General features: G+C 42.0%; 1 protein-coding gene and 1 long non-coding RNA gene across 2 annotated transcripts in view; one reads left to right on the top strand and one right to left on the bottom strand.

The window, feature by feature from the left end:
* Positions 1 to 17,361, bottom strand: part of LOC138241151 (uncharacterized) — a 39,031-nt gene extending 21,670 nt beyond the window's left edge. Inside the window, exons 1-2 of the long non-coding RNA XR_011190329.1 lie at positions 17,123 to 17,361; positions 16,541 to 16,605 (exon numbers count right to left, since the gene is read on the bottom strand). This is a non-coding gene — a long non-coding RNA (uncharacterized lncRNA). The remainder of the gene's footprint in view (positions 1 to 16,540; positions 16,606 to 17,122) is intronic.
* Positions 1,781 to 4,075, top strand: foxd2 (forkhead box D2). The gene has a single exon (XM_006635061.3). The coding sequence runs from the start codon at positions 2,207 to 2,209 to the stop codon at positions 3,275 to 3,277; it is 1,071 nt and encodes a 356-aa protein (XP_006635124.1). The 5' UTR covers positions 1,781 to 2,206; the 3' UTR covers positions 3,278 to 4,075.
* Positions 17,362 to 17,986: the final 625 nt, after the last annotated feature.

The following is a 17,986-nucleotide window of genomic DNA, read 5'->3' as shown; positions in this document are numbered from 1 at the left end:
TCCTGTGAGTGACAGGGAATCTCGTGTGAACATTCAGGCATCTAAGCAGAGAAAGTTCTTTAGAGAAAACCTAAAGCGTTTTTAGTTCAGTATTTAGTTGCCTTGATTTATACTCGAGCAAAGAGGGTAATCGATTTAAATAAGGGGCGCTTTCCGCGTGTGAGGTTCAGGGAGGACTGTCAGAAATACTGCGCACGAATCTTGTCAAGTGTTCCAAGATTATTTTTTTATCCTGAAGAATCTAAATGCCACTCCAGTGAACAAAAACAACAATATAATAAACATCTACATATTTAAAGAAAGCTTTTAACTGGTATTGTGTGTTTGAGAAGATTCTAATTATGTGCAAGAAAGACTGTATAAGAGACTCTTTACTGTATGTGAAATGTCGTTAAACCTGAGGAAGAATGACGACAAGCACGTCCAAGTCACATCTATATTTGCTCCTACAGGTCACTGAAAAACGAAAACATTTTTATTCCTTATTTTCCGAATAGCGAACGAGAGAAAAATAAAAATTGCGCGCTCTACAGTTCATGTGATTAGCCGTGTTTCCAGAAGTCTTTTGAAAAGATGTTTTGATTCACTGCGGGTTTATTAACATATTCGGATGAATGTCCAAGTGGAATGCAAATTAGAGAGCGTAATTTTTATTATCAAACCGGGCTCCAGAAGCGCTATGAGGGAAAGTAACTGCATTGATATTCATTCTTTTGAAATTTGTGTGAGAGGATAGGAAGAGGAACGTAACAGAATATAGAACAACATAGGAAATCAAATCGGAATAACCTTGCCCAGAATATTTCAATGGCGTAAAAACAACAGTTTAGACTGTCTCGGAATACAAAGAACACTCCTTTATTTATTGAATCAGAGTTGGAGAACAGAGTGTGAATAAAGCTACATTTTAGTTGCAGGAAAGCAAATCGAAGTTAATCCAGAAACGCCAATACACATTAAATGTTTAATGAACTCCTTATCTCGTTCAGAAACTTACTATCCTTCCAGCACGGAGTTTTATCTGACAATATAGAATGAATGTCGATTTAATCCACCGCGGAGTTTAGGAATCTTGGCTCATCAAGATAGTTTTCACCAGCTGGGTACCGTTTCCAACATATTTAAAAGTTAATGAAAAAAATGCTTGTCTACAGCAGAATACGTATGACATTTAATGTCGAACTGTAGATACTCCAAACGCTCAATTGAAACCACGGGTTCACTGTTATCAATTTCAATGACATTTGTAGTCGGACCAACAAAAGCATACAAACCTATAAGATTATTTTTCGAAAAGAAACCCGTCAATATCGCTATAGTGGTTGAACGCGCTTTGCGCGGGTATGCGTGGAAACGCAGTGTGAAGCGGACTGAAAACGTGCATCAGTCCTGTGTGTTTTGTTTGATTATTGATTACCGCCGATCTTGGTTTTTGATCTGACGACAGCTGTGACTTGGACTTTCACGCAAACGGTGTGCAAGAACCGAAACACTCAGTTTGCGCATTGGAGTACAGGCAAAGAACGTCACTTGTTTTCCAGATCGGTTTTAGATCAATTTCGTTGTTTTGTTTTTGTTTTGTTTTGTTTTTTTGAAGAAACGACAAACGGAAACAAAGAATGGAATGGACAAGAATAAATAAAGCCTGGAGTCTACGCGCGGGGTGTCTCTCTGTGTGTCCTGGCTTGTGCTCCGGCTGGCTGAGGCCGCGCGCCTGGCAGCTGTGACGCGCTGGGCACGTGACTGCGGGAGCTGGATAAATGTCTTTTGAGAGCTTGGAGGGGAAAGAGTTAGAGGCTCGCACGGGACTTGGACGCGTTCTGGACCGTGCGCAAAGGGGTCTCACGAAATAAAACAGGAAGAAAACAAGCAAGCAGAAGAGTTCAACTAACCGATAACAACGTCGACGGATTCCTCTCTTTTTGTTTTCGTTTTGTTTCCAACGGCTGGCCAGAATCTTGCCGGGGAATGCAGCTGTGTGCGCCCACTGCACAGTTTCTCACGGCCCCGTCGCGCAGCGCGCATTGCAACTGAACTCATTTTGCGCATTTGATGTTTTGCAAAAGAGGCTGCGCGTGAAGGCGGACCGGGGATTCGCTGGTGCCGCAGCTTCGGTGGAGGAGGTGTTGGTGTCAGCGTTGGCAGGGGAGGGGGGGGGTCGACATAGGGAACTGGGGGGACGCTCGGAAGAGGAGACATTCCAACGATGACTTTAGGGACGGAGATGTCCGACAATTCCGTTCTGTCTGAGGATGTGGATATAGACGTCGTTGGGGACATGAGCGTCGTCAAAGACGGAAAGTACCATGATGATTTCCACTCGGACAACGACTCGGACGACAACTCGTCCCGGAACGCGGGGGAGGGCGCCCCTTCGCCGGCCCTGAGCGGCTCCGAATGCACTTCGGCGAGAGGGGGTGGAGGAGGGGGTGAGAAAGCAGGCAAGAACACCCTGGTGAAGCCCCCGTACTCCTACATCGCCCTCATCACTATGGCAATCTTGCAGAGCCCCAAAAAGAGGCTGACGCTCAGCGAGATCTGCGAGTTCATCAGCAACAGGTTTCCCTACTACCGGGAGAAATTCCCCGCCTGGCAGAACTCCATCCGGCACAATCTCTCCCTCAACGACTGCTTCGTCAAGATCCCCAGGGAGCCGGGCAACCCAGGGAAGGGCAACTACTGGACCCTGGACCCGGAGTCCGCTGACATGTTCGACAACGGCAGCTTTCTGAGGAGGCGAAAGCGCTTCAAGAGGCACCAGTCTACCGAAATCCTGCGGGACCCCAATAGCTTCCTGCCCGGATTCGGGTACGGACCATACGGGTACAATTACAGCATCCAGCTGCAGAATTATCACCACCACCACGGCGGCGCATTCCCCTTCCAGCCCCCGCAGTGCGCCCTGCCGTCTCCGGCCTCCATTTTCCAGGCACCGCACATCCCGTCCCTGCTGGGCAGCGAGTTGACGAGGAAACCCTTCTACCCCCAGCTCAGCCCGACGGTACCCAGCCTGCAGCCCTTGAAAGCGGACAGCAGCGGTCAGGCGAGGCCGTCCTTTTCCATAGACAACATTATCGGGGTCAGCAGCGCGGCGAGTACTCCGGCCTCTCCGTACCCATCTCAGACGGGCAGCCAGGCGCAAATCCTGGCAGTACTGACCCCGGCACTTACGTCCGCCTCAAGCCACTTAAACCTGCCTCACGAAAACCTTCTCCAGTCTGCCGGCGGACAGGCTTTCTCCAGTAAAATCACAAACCTTAACAGCTGTCATTTTTAAAAGCAAATATATATATATATCACACAATCAAAAACTTGTCTTTCGTCCTGTATCCTATGTGAAGGTAGGATTTAAACACTTTTTGCGGCTCTGCAGATCACTTAACTATTTTTCTTTTCCCCTTTTTTAAAAAAAAAGTTAAAAAAAACAAACAAAAAATATATTTATGACTTGTAAATATGTATCATACTCTGAGGGAGAAACGTAATTCTATGTCAGATTTATACAGAAAATCAATCGCGTTAGAAAGTAATTTTTAGGGTCAAGCAGCCGAATTTACATTTTAACGCAGGAAAGTCTGTTCGTCACACCTTCAGCATACAAAGTACAAATAACATTTTGTAAGGTATCTGGTTTAAAACAATCGTGAATGTCAACCAACTGGCTGTGTAGCAATCAATTTTGGTGGTTGATATGGTTTTTTATGTTTGTTTTTAGCACTGTCTGAATATCTAGGCCGAAAAACTCAGGTTTTTGATTATTTTAAAAGCACATTACAAAAGACGATGGGAGCTGTAAAGAATAGAATTTACTTTTCCACTAATATGCCCCATTATCTTAATCTCTGTTTGGTGAAATTGTAATTATTTTGTTGATAGATAATATTGTTGGTGTACAGCGTGATACCTCGTATTATGTTTCCGTGTTGTGCATCAGTTGTGATCTATTTTATTGAGCGAATCTGTGAAAAATGGTGGTATCTGTATAAAAAAAAACAACAACAAACAAAAAGTACAAAAATGTCCCCTAGGTCATTTTGATGTAAAAAAAATAAATGTCTGTGAATTTTTTAAAAAAGTTTTCGTTAAGTTATTTAATTGTTGGATAATTTCAGCACGTTCGCAGATATCCGCGATTTGGCCGAAAAAAACTGCATGGCGAGAGACAGGGTGGGCGAGAGTCCGAATGAGCTTACCAGAGGCGTTATCAGTACACGCACCCGTAATAATTACACTGCTAATTACACCATTAATGGCGTGAAAACTTAAAAGGACATCAACACAAAGGCAAAGCCTTCCTAAGATTGACTACGGAGCTGAGAATCTCTTCTAAACCTTAAAATAATAATAACAATAGTACTATATATGGTATTAAATATATAGTAAACATTCAATATAGTAATAATGGAAGTCAAATAAATATAAAACATTACTTAAAAAAACGTTTTAAAAAGGGAGTCTGGACAGAGCTGTGTGATAACGCCCTCCCCCAGCAAAACAAAACACGAACATGCAGTAATTTCCTGTCATTGAGACACAATCCTCACTGTGCGGATACTTTTTTTTTACATAACGTCTTTGATTTGCTCCTACGAAAGGACAAATAATTACCCGGAATGGTGCCATAATACTGGCCTTTAATTAATGGCCACCGCAGATTTTGGGGAAATGCATAATTTAACGACTTGTGTACAGGTCCACAGGATCTGTAGGTTCGTGCTAATTTGTAGTAGCAATTTTTTTTGCATCTGGCCTAATCTGTATAATGCCGCCTTTGCGAGTTTGTTGACGTTGTCGCTGGAGACCCCCGCTCTGGTCGGTGAATAGGGTCCCAGCGAGCGGTCTCACAGCCGAGCCACACACACATTTGCTTTTGAAAAGCGATCTTCTCACAGGACAGTCGGTTGTCTTCTTTCAAGTTGCTTGTTCCTCGAGATTTTTACAAAGAGCCTGCGGGACTCGCCGCAGGAGAAAACAGGAGGCCAATGAATCCGTTTTAAAGTTTGCCAAGCACATGTTTTAAGCTGAAGGGGGTGCACAGGCCCTTTTATTTACCGGAGCTGTGTGCAAATTGCTAAATTGCTATGTGGGGTGTTTTTGACAAGCTCATTATCGGGGGGTGGGCCTCCCCCGTTGCCCTCCAGAGCTTTTGATGCGCACAGAAATATGCTCCCAGTTCCTTTAGTTAAGAAGTTCTATAGGCTTTGATGCCTGGATTCGGTTATCGTGCGCTTCTGCGTCTATGTTTTCCATATGGTTTCAAGGAGAAGAAAAGCCGAGAACTCTGAAAAATTACACCAGCTCCTTCGCCTGGAATGGTGTACCGCATTTTGAACAGCAACGATAAAGGCGGCTAGGTCGCAGCGCAAGAGCAGGGCGGACTAGCCGGTTTGCTGTGGGCTGTGGAAGGTGGTATTTCTGCCCGTGAAGTGCCGGTGAGCCCTGTCGGTCTTGTACAGCTCCACACAGGCGCTCGTTAAACCACGACAGTGTGTAACCCAACGCTTTCAACTAGAATAGCACAGGGTTAATCCACCAGCCAGACTTACAGCAGAAAATTAAAGAGCAATGTGGAAGTTGCGGAACGAAGCAAGCGTTTTAAATTTAATTTGTTATTTAATGTGGCACAAGCGCGAAGGGGGGAAGTCGTTATAAATAGACTTGACGTGAACCCACTTGCGAACAGGCCTGTGGGCTCATTGATGTATGGGCTTTTTATTTCAGCATGCTTTCGGATATTCAGACGGTAGTCCAGAAAAAGGGAAACTTAAGCCTTTCCTCTTTTTAGGGGTAAAAGGTTTCCCAATGTACCGTTTGGTATATCATTGTCGACAGGAGCACCACAGCTTTGGGTGTTTATTGCAGTTGTTTGAGCATTGATGACCCAGTTACATGCAAGAGAAGCAGAGCAGCTGACTAGGTCAATTTCACGGGAAACGGAACGGAAGAGGCTAACAGGGCGGATAGTCCGCGCTGGAGAGGGGAGTTTGTGTGGGTCGTGATTGTCCAAACCGGCCCGAATAGCTTGTTCTGGGACCTAGAGCGCGGCCGTGTCGTGGGAGTGGGGGTATTTTTTGTGTGTCTCCTTGTCGATTTCTTACGCGGCCTGCAATCTGGGACCCCACAAGTCTCTCTTTGAACGGCAGTTGAGGCGATGAAGAATAAAGAAATCGACGCGCAGTGACTGGCCCACGACTGGACATACAGGGCACGCTGTGCAAGAGGCAGCACGCCCCGAGAGATATACACAGTATATGTCTTTTCTACATCGGTACACCTGGTACTAAAGATCCGAGACGTCTTTTTACCCCACTCTGTCTCACAGCTTGGCAAATTATCGGCTCCTGCCTCCAAACCGTTTAGGATTTATAGACGATGAGCCCACACTAAAATAAACTAAAGAAATACTTTTCTATAGTGGGCTTTGTTTGAAAGATAATCACCAAGCTGGATGGACGACACGGTTCAAAACTCGAAATGCTCATGGAATAAAGCGATAGTCCTAATACATTTGTTTAAAAAATCCATTCTCAGAAAATACCGTGATTTCTTTTTAAGGATGGATTGATTACAAGGCAACTATCTCGGTCCCAGGCAAAAGAAGGAAAAGTCGATACAATGCAATAACGTGTTGGGGAAAAACAGGGGCAGTCCGAGAAGTATAGAGAGATCAACACGTTTTGTACTGTTATTACCGTGAAAATTATTGTTGGCCAACAAGAAGGCATGCAGCCCGGGATCAGATAACCTTTGCCTGGTTAATTTACAGTTAACTGGACTGTGCGGCGTTTTGAAAACCCGGCCTCTTTAATCACGTTCTTCACAGGTCACAAAGCAAAGGCGGTCACTCGAACCAGCTCAAAATCGGACCCCGGTCTCTTGCACGTTGACTCTAGGTGCGCGTTTTCAAACAAGGACCCATTCGAAATACAGTGTCAATCTACCCCCCGACTTTATTTAGCACGAGCGAGGCACCTAAATGCTATTTAGAGAATCCACACATCGCCGTGGATTAAGGAAAAGTAAATACTTGAAAAACGATGTAAACAGCTCGCGGCGTGAGCGAAGACCACGTTGTAGTTTGAGCTCACATGACGTTATTGCGCGTGTAAAAAGAGGTGCACGTGGATCTGTTTCTTTGTTCGGAGGTTTTTTTTTGTATTAACAGCTTGTCTTTAAAGGACTTTTCCTCTATCTCACATATTGCGCTTGCGTTTTGCTCCGTGTCCCGTGGTATTCGATTTCTCACATTGAATGCATTCTCTCAGTGCTCTGCTTTCTATTATCTTCAATGGAACCACCCCGCCTACAATAAATGTTTTTAATCTGATCTCAGCATTAAATCGGTGGGGTTACAGCTATAGTTTACAATCCCTCAGAATTTCTAATTGCGTGTACGTTCTGCTTTTATTTTGTTGAATGTGGCTTATTAGCATATTGGCAGGGACCACCCAGACCTCGGCCGATATTTCGGCGGATTCTTCAGTGAAAAGAGGCTGTTTCTGGTTTCTGAAGTGAGCGTCTTTGCGGAATGCCACAGACAGAAACATTAAACAGCTTCATGCTATTTTTAAAAGCTCGGAGTGACTGAGAACCTGAATGGTTGTCTCTGGAAACAGCGTGGGATTCCAATATTTACTTTATTTCCAGAAGAAGCGGCGCATTGCTGTGTGTTTGCGAAGTTTTTCTATTCCTTCTTACCTCGGCCCAGGAGTGTGCTTCCCAAAAATCGGATTGTTTGTTCTGGATTATTAGTCTTTGTGAATAAACGCTTTACTTTTAAAACGGACAAAACAGGGAAACGTGTAATCGCTTGAAGCGGACTGTTTACGTTAGGTAAACACCGGTTAATATGCATAATATTTAAATGTTATGTAGTAGTACATTCTCATTATTGATACATACAGGATATGGAAAGTATTATCACTAGGAGTAGATCATGACAGATTGCTGTGCATGGATTTATGTCAGTGTCTACGTGCGGAAAATAGCGTCTTGTGGAAAAGCTCCACAACTACTGATAATATTATTATTTTTTTATTATTATTATTAATAATCATAATAGATAACGATTTATGACTCACCCAACATAAGTGGATTTTAATCTTCACATTTTTACTAGTAGAATTAGAGTCAAGATCCTTTGTAAAAGCACACAAACAGGTAGACCATTTCATTATACAACTTCGAATTAAAAATCGAATTAAATCCGTGCGACACTTTGATTCACGGTCATTTGCGCATGAGGCTCCAGCGATTATACGGATCAGAAACGGGGCAATGTGGCCTCGTTCCCTGTCATTGCTGCGTCCCGGACAGTGGCCGTACAACTGCGGAGTACAGAGACCGCTGACGGTGTATTAACAGATCACGGAGGTTAGCCCAGCGACATGCAGATGAACTCTTCAGGTGTGTGTCTCGGTGTCTCTCGAGTACCAGAATCCGTTGTCTTTTATTTCTACTGTAAGACTTACTTAAAAGACTGTAAGCCTTTGACTTGTATATTAGAATGGTAAAATCGAAACGTGTTATTATTTAATGCTCTGTAATCTACAAGCAAATAACAAGTCCAATGCAATGAATGTACTTTTTGCGCTCTGTTCTACACCTTCGCGGCAATTGTTGGAACAGAAAAAACAACAGTTGGACGGAGTTCTGCTAGTGCAAGCGTGGTAAAATGCTGTCTCTTCAAATCCTGTTCTATCAGTTCCCCTCCTTCGTTTTATTTGTTTTGTTTCCAACATCGAAACAATGTCTTAAAAAGACGCCTTTGGAAAACGTGCACGGTAACTCATGCTTAGAATTACAACACCAAAGCTAAGCATTAGAAACGCGCAATACAATATGCAATTGTATTTCAAAGATGCCTTGTTTACTTGCTTTTAGTCCATAGGAATATATTCTCTCATGTTTTCTATATTGCGACCTATTACCTATTGAATACTCGCCGAAGCCGGTCGTTCTGGGGAATACATTAGCTTCCTTTTTAATTCTAATTCGATTTCCTGTAATGTCATTTTTTCCCTAAATTGGTTGGAGAAAAAGCACCTGTAGGTGCGGTGTTTTGTGTACCTAGTGAAACCGCTTCTTCACTATTAGCCTTAAATTTGACTTTATTGTAGTCCACACACTTGTGTGCCAGTTAGTAAAAAAAAGGCCCGGGGAGGAGTTTGATACAATTTTTCTAAATTTTTCGGTGTAATTTTACATTTCAATGCCCAATCTATTAGTTGACTTTTCTCTTAAAAAGTAAACAATGTTCTGTTGCTTTCGTTTAGAGCAGAATATTTAAATATAAAAAGACCACATCAGGTGGAATATTTCATGTTTTGATTACAGATATTGATAACAAGATTAAAAATAAAATATAATTATTATGGTTTTTCCACCGGAGTTTCGACGTTGAATTAAAATTCTGAATTATACATTGTGAGGCAATTAAAACGGTCGATGCCGTTTTCATAGTAAAATGTATCCCTATTTCAATAATCCTATTTCGTTTGTTCTTATGTTGTTAGGTGTAGCACGTGTTGCTATGGAAAAAATATTTTAAAGATATATTCGTCTATTTCACATGATATAAAAATAGCGAGTATTGCCTGTCTTTTTACTTCCTAAATGTTAAAATAATATTGTTTTAGCTCCAGCATAACATTGGAAGACACAATGACACGCATTTATTTTGTAAATGAACTTTCAGTCCCCGATTACATTTGAATCTTGTATAATTGTATAAATTCAATTATCGTTTTCGGATGCGCTATTTTAAAATATATAATTATAATTATTATTATTATTATTATTATTATTATTAATAATAATAATAATAGATTTACGACTCACCCAGCATACGCTGATTTTACATGATTGTTATTATTAGTTGATTAACGGGCATTTTGTACCTGAAAAAGTAGTACCAACGGTAGTGAAATTGGATAACTGAATAAAACACCTTTAACGGGTACATTAAGACCCGTAGTTTGAGAGAGCACAGAAAGACTATCTCTGTGATTCATCGCAAAACAATGATGTTTAATTCCGCCAGCAGCGACCTTAGGTATCAACGGCCTTACAGGAATTAAGCGTTACAAATCGTTCCCACTTGTGGAAACAAGAGGCTGTAAACTGAATTTAAACCGGGTTCGGATATTATTTCTCAATAATCTCAAATCTAGTCGACGAGTTTGACATGTATTTTATTGTTTTAACGAAGAAAGGGGAAGATGAAGATTGCTAACCCCCACCCAATGCATCTAAAAACAGAAAGCCGGTGTCTTTCGGGGCCGTGGAGACCTGTGCGTATTGCACTCCGTCTCCCTCGGTCACAAAGAAAGCGATTCAAACCGCTGGCACAAAAAACATTAACATTTTCTGTATAGGACTAGCTCCGTCTTCGGACAAAAAGAATCGAGTACAAGGCTCAGGCGCACAGAGGCCTTCTCCCCGGGCATTGTGCAGGATGAGGAGTGTCGAAGCGGGCAGAGCCGAGACCACAATCCGGCGGGTGACCGGATCTCAGATGGGACCCTACCGCCCGCCCCCTGCACTGTCCGTCTTATTTGATGTAGGTTTGTAAAAGTGTGCATGGGAAAAAAGACAAAAAAAAACAACAACCTAGAAATGTAAGTGGAGTTTTAATCCAGTCTCCAAATAACGGTTTGGATAAAATAAATTTGAAGCGCTCCAGTCCAAGGGGAATCCATTGTGTTGTTCCAGCACTGTACGATGTAAACACAAAGTCCTGAAAATTAAGCAAGAGGGGACTTTTTTTCCTCGTTTTCTTAAATATTGTTAGCACATCTGATATTCTTTCTACCTGAAGTTCAAACAAACAACTGTGATCACACGGGGATACTTGTTGTGAAACGAACAAATACGTGGATTAACACTGTTAAGAAAGCAATGTAGCACTGTCAATTTTTTACAATTTGGAATACAGGACAATAGTGGTGTTCAAACGGTATAACATAATATGTTCAGATTAACCGTCTGCCATGTTTAATAGACACGTTGAGTGTGTGTTGATTTTTGTCTTGAAGTGCTATTGCCTTTTTTTCGAACAGCTGATTTGAACTCTTCCGTGCGTTTGGTTAAGTATCATTAAAGTATGTTCTTTATGTATATTTAACCCACAACACGTACAAGACTGCAAAAACGAATAGTCTACAGCTAAACCCGTTGCCAGCACAATCGATAAAAAAATATTCAGACATTTGTGAACCGTCACCTCCGACACTCTGCGCCGTTCATTCAGACACGCACACCCTTGCTCGGTTTTTTGTTTCTGTCTTGTTTGTTTGTGTATACCGGCGTCGATAAAAGAAATATTGAAAAATAAAATTAAACTTTCGGCCTGCGGTGTTTGAGCAACAGGTGTTGGGATGATCTGGAGGCGCGGGTTCAGCTTTGATCCGTCAGGCTCGCGGCTCCTCGCGGCTTTCGTATGCTAATGAGGCCGCTTTGATGAGCTGCGGCCGCTGGAGTGCCTGTGTGCGCGCGAGGAGTGATCCCCGTTTCACACGACAGCGGCTTCGGGGACCATAGAGTGAGGAATCGGCGTTGTCGCCATTTGTTTCCCCACTAACAGTAACAAAATAATTGACGAAAACAACCCTGGACAGCTTACAGGTCATTTAATTGTCACCCATCATCTTCACCGTTGGGTGAACCGTGGGTGGGTAATTCAGTCCGTTGGCCACACGACTGCAGTTTGAGGTAAATTCCCTTCTTCAGCAACAATAACCGAGCGTCAGCATTGAAAATTATGATCTTATTTTTTTATGCAGTGATGCGCCTTTTAATTTTAATTTTCTCCAATTAACCGTACCTGTACCAAAAGCACATCTCACGTCCTTTGTATGTTGCCAACACCTAAATTACAACGACTTTTTTTCCCCCGAAGATTTTTCAGCCATCTCTGACTTCCACGGCTCATGTGTTCCCACACCCCCGTGTGCTACAACAGCCTGGCCAAATTTTTCACCAAGTTTTACTTTATTAGGACGAATATCTAGCTACGAAACCAATCTTCGCGTGCTAATACTAATAAGAACGATCTAATATTGTAGTTGTTATATAATAATGTATATAATAATAAGAATTAATTAATGATTATGACGATTTGCACGTCTGCTGTCTGAATGTTTTTTTTTCCATCTTGGTGTTCTGTGGTTGAGCTGACCACACTGTTGTTAAAGTATTTGGGACAATGTTAAACTACGCCTTAAAAGGAACATTATAAAAATGAGTGAAAAGGGCTAAATAAGTCTTACATAGATGTGATCTTTCCAAAAACTAGAGTATTGAAGTTTTTATAAATCACTACGGTGCCTCGGAAGAAAATCGTGTCAAACGTCTTGACTTAACTATGTGCACGACGGGATAATTATAAGTAAGGTGTTAAATATAAGCGCTGTGTTTATGAGCTAGGAGAACGAAAATGTCTTAGATTTCACTTTCCACTGGCGAAGTCTTATTTCCCTCAGACGGCTGTGCTCAGCAGTCTGCTGTGCACGGGGATACAGAAGCGGGGACGTCTCTTGCTTCTGTGGCGTGGACTGCGGTAGCATTTCAGGAATGCTCGTCATGAGATAAGATTCCCAGGACACTGGGACTCCAGGATGAGGTGTCGCAATAAATTTGATTTTTCCTCCCAAAAATATCCCCCCCCACCCATATTTTCCCAGTTGACAAGGGAATCTTCGGCTTAATGAATTTATGATGTGTAAATAAACCAAAAGCACAGCACGTTCGCCTTACTTGAAACACAATATTAACTTTGGAAGGGTTTCTCTGGGTCTCGTCAACTCTCCGTGACGAACCGAGACACCTGCTCCATTCATTCCGCCGCACAGCCGATACATCAGGTGGGATATGTTCAGGGACTGCACTCCCTTTGTTTAAAAGCAGGAGACGCTGAGTTCAGAATCCTTAAAATATAACATTTCACATCAATACGCAAATTACGCCCACGCAGAAAGGAAAAACTATCCTTAAAACGAATTTCAAGAGTTTAATCGCATAGAATAGCAATGATAGGGAAATACACCTTGAAAGGTCGCTGTATGTACTGAAACTCTTAATTTTAAACGTAGAGTATAAATCATGAAGATAGGACCTACTGTATTAATTAAACAATGGTCCTGAAGCTGGAATAGTGTCAGGTACAGTACTTAGATACACTTTCTGTTTGCTTATAGATGGACACCACCTGGTATTAAACGAATCCCTACGCTGTTATTATTATTATTGTGCTGTATTACAATAATAGAGGACTTCAAATATAATAGAAAAATCGCAATGTTTTGAAATCTCACAATAGTCCTACATTCAGTGCACAGTGTACAGATAACACGAATAAATACAATTTTGCGAGTTACTAAAATAAGGTTGCTCTACGTTTTCGAACCTTAGGATTTCGTACTGTGATTTGCACATGATTGTTACATTCGTAAAGCACGGTAAAGAGGTTTAGGCTAAGGGGATAAAATATTTATTTGCTATTCACATTGTGTGGGTATGGTTAGTGGGCGCTTATTACATTAACACTGAACTCCCAGTGCAGTGTCCCTAAATGATAGCAGTGTTCTGGAATGAGGAGTTTGTATTGTATTCTGACCACCCACCCTGATGGCTTTACCGAATGAAGTTAAGTTTCCATTACAATTCGTTAAGAAACAGAACAAAACAATATTTAGCGCCTGTGCTGGATGATCACAACATGGTAATCAAAGGGCCTCTATAAAACCTGCCACTCCATAAATAAAGACGTTCGATTACATAAATATACACAACATAACCCTTAATCATTTTTCATACTTCATTTTTGAAAATTATTCCGAAACTGACAGTTTTACAAGTGGCACTACAGCTATGACGACGTAATGTAACAAAACAATGTCCGGCTTTTAAAAACACAGATGGTTGGCGAAGCGAGGAGTTTCAGAGCCAAGTTTATTTGGCTATTTAAAATTAAAGGATGCGGCCTAGATTACGATTAACAATTTATCACGTTAATACGCATATTTATACTACCTATGATATTTAATTCCCCAGAGGATCAAATGATTGAAAGATACATTTTCTTTTTGATCCCACAACGCAGCAGTAACGGGCTCTGGCCTGGCGTGTATTACTTTCGGGGAAGTAAGATAAATGTGTAAAAAATTCGATGAACATCCATTACATGTACCAACTCAGAGGAAAACAAAAACTGCGGTTTCCGGACTATGGGGTCATTTTGTTTGAATGGGTAACACCTCTGAGTTTTGCTTAGGAGATTTATACACAAACTCTGAACCACCGCCACAGAGAAACAGCACTTTTTAAAAAATAAAAATAAAAGGACCGCATAAGCAGATGTTAAATAAATATCGATGCCACCGCCAAAACAATGAGAAATGCCCGGTTACATTTTGTGCGTGTGGACTTTTTCTGTGTGTTTACGCATTTATACACGTGATTGTGAATGACCATCTTGTCCACTTTACAAAAACAAAACCGAAAACACTTAAGAATTAGACATTGATCTTGAATAACTCGTTTTAAACACATCTCTGTAGCTTATTTCAGTTGTTGGAGTCTTAACATCAACAACACAAGACATACGACAATAAACACACAAGTGTATTAAGCTTATATACAAGTGTATATAAGCTTAATACAAAGAGTTGTATAGTGGAATTCTTATTGTTGTTTACATGTGGCTTAAATTAATTACCATTTATCTGATAAACTACCAGTCATACTACTAATAATAACAACATAATTCCACAACGCACGAAATTCAATCAAGAAGACTGGTGAGAATATACCGTCATCCCCGGCACACAGTGTTGACGGCTCTGTGTCGGAACCTGCGTTTAGAATTTACAAGAACAATATCAATAATACATTCAATGATCCGGTTAGGCGAAACATTTAGCCTAGGGGTAAACATTTGGGAAATAGTTTATTGCGGTTGATATAGGTATAGTCTCTTTCTATGGCCTTTCAAACACTTCACACTTTTCTAGTTCGATCTATACGTTGGGCCCAGTGCTAGCAAGAAGTATGGAGGATGGTTTTGACTGTTTGGTTTTTAACTCACCGCGACAAATGGATACACTTCTAAGCGTCTCCCATCAAGTGGAGTGCACTATGCTAACTTCAGGGTTTTTTTCCCTGCCTGAGTGCTTCCCCGGGCTCACGGGATGGCTCCTCTTTTAATATCATTATGATCGCCATGGCAACCCATTGGATCACTGCGCCTTGAGTGAACCGTTTTGACAATGGGTTGGCTTAACAGAAATCGCTAAATGCGCTGCCGAGGGACACAAATATATTAATGTTAATAACGGCGAGGGCTTAACATGTGACCCACGCTATTAGCCTGCTCATGATAGAGCATCACAGCTGCAGCCCCCACACTGAGAAAATGTTATGTTTCCTGACACGGAGACGCAAGTGCACGGAGGAGTGTGCAATTTAGCTCAATGAGCACTTGTTTCTGGAGTGAACGAGGCGCGCGACCCTCGCAGGATCACATCTGTTCATTTCACTTTCGGTTTAAGATCGTAAACAGGCGGTTTAACCTCAGTGCTGAAGAGGAATGACTGGAAAGTTAGCTGGAGCAAACCTGACGGTTTCCTGACGGGAACAAAACACAAAACTCAAGACGCCATAAACCACGGCCGGTGTTAAGGTGTTGTGTGACGCGACTTCGTTATCCAGTGTGAACGGGAACCTTATTTAATAACTAAGATTTTATCTTTCCCAATCTATTCCGGCGTTACCTTTTCCGGAAAGGCCAAATGTCATCTGATAATTTAGCGTGGACACAGACTCAGACCCCAGCGGATTAGGATAAACTTGGCAAATCAGGTCGACATCCTATTATTTTCACCAATTGAGCACTACTTTCACTACGTTCAATGTAATGAAAGTTACAAATACCCCCCATCAAAATGTATGTATATTCAATTACAAATAATCACGACAGAAGCCAAAGTATTGCAGATACGTATTGTTAATTCTTCCTTTATGTATTCAGTGAGAGCAGGAGATTTTGCCAGAATCGGGAATACTAACTAACTACTGTCAGGCTGTAGTCGCCCTCTTGCCCTTGGGATTATTCTGGAGCAGAAAAAGAATGAGTACTGAAGAATTGGTTTATCGTTGCCTGTGATACAAACCAGTTTGAATGGCCTGGTCAATATCCCCTTTTCTTATGTATGTTTCAATGACTTTTTGGTTACAAACACCGATCTGGAGCCCAGGTCAAAGACCTCCAGGGAAGTTTTTTTTTAATTTAATTTATAACTACGTAAACCATAAATTAGAGAGTTGCCTGTTTTGTGACTCGCAGTGCATTTACTGTACTGTTACCTGCGAATACTATTCCTTTTTTTAACTTTGCTTTCACGGATTCAAGTGCTCTGTTTTCCCATTCAACCTCTGAGACAATTTGGTTCGATGGCCCACAATTCACTGAAGGTTTAAATGATCCTTGCGCGGAACAGCACAGATATGTCAGACAGCTGTAGAACTGCTTCGATCGACTTACATTAATGCGCTCCCTCACAGGACTGCTTAAAACGGGGGTATCGATTGGTTATGAGAGAAAGCCGCCTGTTAAAGAGAAACACTGTATTAATTTAATTTGCCATTGTTTCCTTTATTTCGCTCTTGTGCAATTCACACTTGTGTTCCACGTAGTTCAGATTGACACTTTACACCGTGATACTTAACAAATATGGGAATTTTGAGATTTTCTTTTATTTTTTAATTCCACAATCAGACACTCCTCCAGCTGCATAATATTTATTTTCCCGAAACAGAAAACGTACTGTGTCCAATGCAGGTTTAGCATGCATTAAAAATGAATAAGACCACACGCCAGACAATCTGAAAAGTGTGTTCATTAAAATCTTAGTGGCAGTGTATTTTCAGGAGTGGAAACTTTGTGCTTTGCATGAGCGATATAAAAACGAAGCTTAATAGCCCGAATGAAATGCGATCAGCCCGGGGTCGCGGGGGCAAACTTTTTAAGACTAATGTTTATTTAGAGAAGTGAGTGCTGTCTGTTCGGCTCTCTGCGAGCCCAGTGCAGAGCGCTAATGTCTTTAACAGACCCAGCGAGACTCACCCAGGAGCCCGTGCTTCTAGGCTCGGAGACAATCGTAGGACGGGACAATTATCTCATCCCTCATTAATCACCAGAGGACACGCGAAGGCGAGAAGTATGTGGAACGAGAGTTTAAAAGTTGATGTGCAGAAATTCTCTTCACCCGGCGCTCACTTTTCCTCACCACTGCCACTACTCCAACAGCGCACGACGACGACGTGCGCATTCTGATCTGCTTAAAAGTCACACGCGGCCCTGTGTGCTACGCAGCCCTGGTATTACTGAGCATAAAAAAAACCCGCCAGCTGATCGACTCTTTTTTTTTGGGTTCGTTTGTGAAATTGAATTAGATATGGTGAGGAATCTGACCTTTCCAAAGACCCAGACATTTTTTTTTCCGCGTCCCAGGTTTGTGTTGTAGTAAGCCTACGCGGAGAAAGACTGTTTCTATTTGTACAGCTGGGAGCCCCGTCAGAACTGGTTGGCGTCTTCTGTTTCTGGTTGCGCCCGAACCCTCTGCCCCCCATTCAGCAACAGCGAAAACTAAAAGGAGAGCGAAAGGCGCGGGAGAGCCCGTAGCCCAGCGGAAAGCTGTCGGTGCAATCGATCTCCCAACGTTTAGAGTTTGCAATCTGAGTGATTTCCTTTCACGCGGACTCCCTGTTGGACTCCCGCGCGCTAAAGGTCGTGGAATTTGAAACGCGACGCGCATACTGAGGAGCACCGAATCCATTTACTCAATTACATTATTAAGAAAAGCAGGAGTATGTTTTCGGCGAAGAGAGTTAAAACAAGGTCCTCATTATGTAATAATTACATTATATGGTCGATACAAATGACCGTTTCACTCACTTTTACCAACAGACCGAATACATCACCATTTCA

This window comes from Lepisosteus oculatus, chromosome 9 (genome assembly GCF_040954835.1).
Source record: "Lepisosteus oculatus isolate fLepOcu1 chromosome 9, fLepOcu1.hap2, whole genome shotgun sequence".
Taxonomy (NCBI): Eukaryota; Metazoa; Chordata; class Actinopteri; order Semionotiformes; family Lepisosteidae; genus Lepisosteus; species Lepisosteus oculatus.
Note: the sequence above shows the minus strand (reverse complement) of the source record. Positions and strands in the feature narration are given on the sequence as shown.